The following is a 1973-nucleotide window of genomic DNA, read 5'->3' on the forward strand; positions in this document are numbered from 1 at the left end:
AGTGTGTGTAGCTGTGTGTAGCGGTGTGCTACCTTGATGCGGAGCAGCCTCTGCTGCTGCTCTCCATAGCACTGCAGGAAACAGGCCTCGGCTCTCTGCAGCCGGCTCTTGCCGTCGTCCAGGCAGGACAAGGCCTCCAGCGCTCGGTAGCACCACACGATGTCCAGCTGCAGGACGGCGAAGTTGTCCACCGAGCCCAGCAGGGTCGAGCCGCACTGGCTGCACACAGACACACAACCCTCCGTTAGCGCCTCACGTCTTTAAAGCACCTGGTAGCTTCACTCTGGAAGGTCCTTCTCCATGGAAACACCCAGGAGACCAACGTGGAGCCGTTATCTGGAGATGATTACTAATGAGCAGAACTGTCTCCTGCTGGTCTGGATTGCTGTGACACTGAAGAAAACCTGAAAACAGTCAGACCCAGGCTGCTTCTGAACCGTCTCCGTCTGGTTCTGGAGCTTTGTTCTGGATGGACGTCCCAGATGATGGTGGAACGTCCTCCCTGCTACGGACAGTAAGTGACGAGATAAGCCACTGGTACCTGAACTGCTGGTCGGCCTGCAGCAGGTGGCACAGAGCGTTGTCGTACTGCTTCTTCTTCATCAGAGAGCGGCCCTTCTCATGGAAGCCCATGGCCAGGATCAGAGCCTGCACACACATCACAACACATCTTCACTCCTCTGTGAGCGCCTGGTTTGTTGTCATGATGTGGCCCACAAACCCAAAGTCTGGACCACACAAATGCAGCTTTCACAGCTCACTCCACCTTCTTCTCCTTGTGAGGGATGTTCAGCGGGTTTCCCTTCTGGTCGCCGATCTCCAGGAAAGGCGTGGTGTCGGGATCCTCGCTGCCGTCTGACGACAAACACAGACACCGTGCATCAGCACAGCAGGTTCTACCAGACAGGTCAAGATAAACAAAACAAGGTCAGGTTCTGAGACGTTTGTTCACACGCTGAAGGAGTGTTTCCTTCTGAGTTTCTACATTTGGAGCGTGGACAGTGAAGAACATGTCGCTGCTCCACATGAATGTGTTGGATCGGCGCCGGAGGACTGAAACATCCGACAGACCATCCATGTGTCACCACGTGTAGCGTCGACCAGTACGACACAGACGCCGTTCGCTCCCACTGGGTGTCTGTGGATGCATGTCAACGCCCTGAACTGAAAGTCTGCTCTGAAGGAACCATGAGCGACTTCACGAGGAACATTTCAAAATAAAAACTAAACATTAGCCAAATCCAACCCTGGAATTCAGACATTTCATCAAAATCTCTTTAGTTTGTTTTCCTCATTTAAAAATTCACCACAAACATAAACTTTGCTCCTGGTTCTGGTTCTGGTTCTGGCTCAGCTGTGAGTCTTTCAGTGAAGCAGATTAAACATCTACGGCAGGTGGAGCCTCCGTTTATTGTCCAGTAAGACTTGAGGCCACCTGGAAACATGTTGGACATGACGACTAAACATAACAGGATAGAACATGAAACACGTTTCTCCTGTTCTTGTGGTTTGTGTTGTTCTAACGCGATCATCCAGACAGAAGACCTCTCTGAGTTCTGTCTCCTGCTCCATGTTCTGGTTCCTCAGAGCTGCAGGACTTTATGCTGCAGACAAACATGAACCTCAGTGAGGAACATGAGACGGCCACAACCTGTTTGGGCTTCAGAGGGCTGAGAGCGGTGAGGACCTAAAGCATGAAGCAGCACCTCTCTCAGACAGGATCTGGAAGCCCTTCTGGGTTCTCTGGATGCTCTCGTTCTGGTTCTTCTTCTTCTCCTCCTCCTCCGTCAGGTGCTGCTTCCACTCAGCGTCGCTCACCTTCAGCACCATCACCTTGCTGTGGTTCTTCAGGCCCTGCTGGTCCAGACGCTGGTCTGACACCACAACACACAGAAGACAAGGTCAACGTCACACACTGAGCTCCTGTTAACATGAAGTTACTGATCGTCTACAAATGACAAAAACAAGACAAA

General features: G+C 51.8%; 1 protein-coding gene across 1 annotated transcript in view; it reads right to left on the reverse strand.

Annotated features, from left to right (window-relative positions):
• nub1 (negative regulator of ubiquitin-like proteins 1) overlaps positions 1 to 1973 on the reverse strand; it is a 10538-nt gene that overhangs the window by 5052 nt on the left and 3513 nt on the right. Inside the window, 4 exon segments of the mRNA XM_008294598.1 lie at positions 33 to 219; positions 542 to 648; positions 767 to 855; positions 1707 to 1923. Of these exon segments, the coding sequence (XP_008292820.1) occupies positions 33 to 219; positions 542 to 648; positions 767 to 855; positions 1707 to 1923 (600 nt within the window).

This window comes from Stegastes partitus, unplaced genomic scaffold (genome assembly GCF_000690725.1).
Source record: "Stegastes partitus isolate 25-593 unplaced genomic scaffold, Stegastes_partitus-1.0.2 Scaffold976, whole genome shotgun sequence".
Lineage (NCBI taxonomy): Eukaryota > Metazoa > Chordata > Actinopteri > Pomacentridae > Stegastes > Stegastes partitus.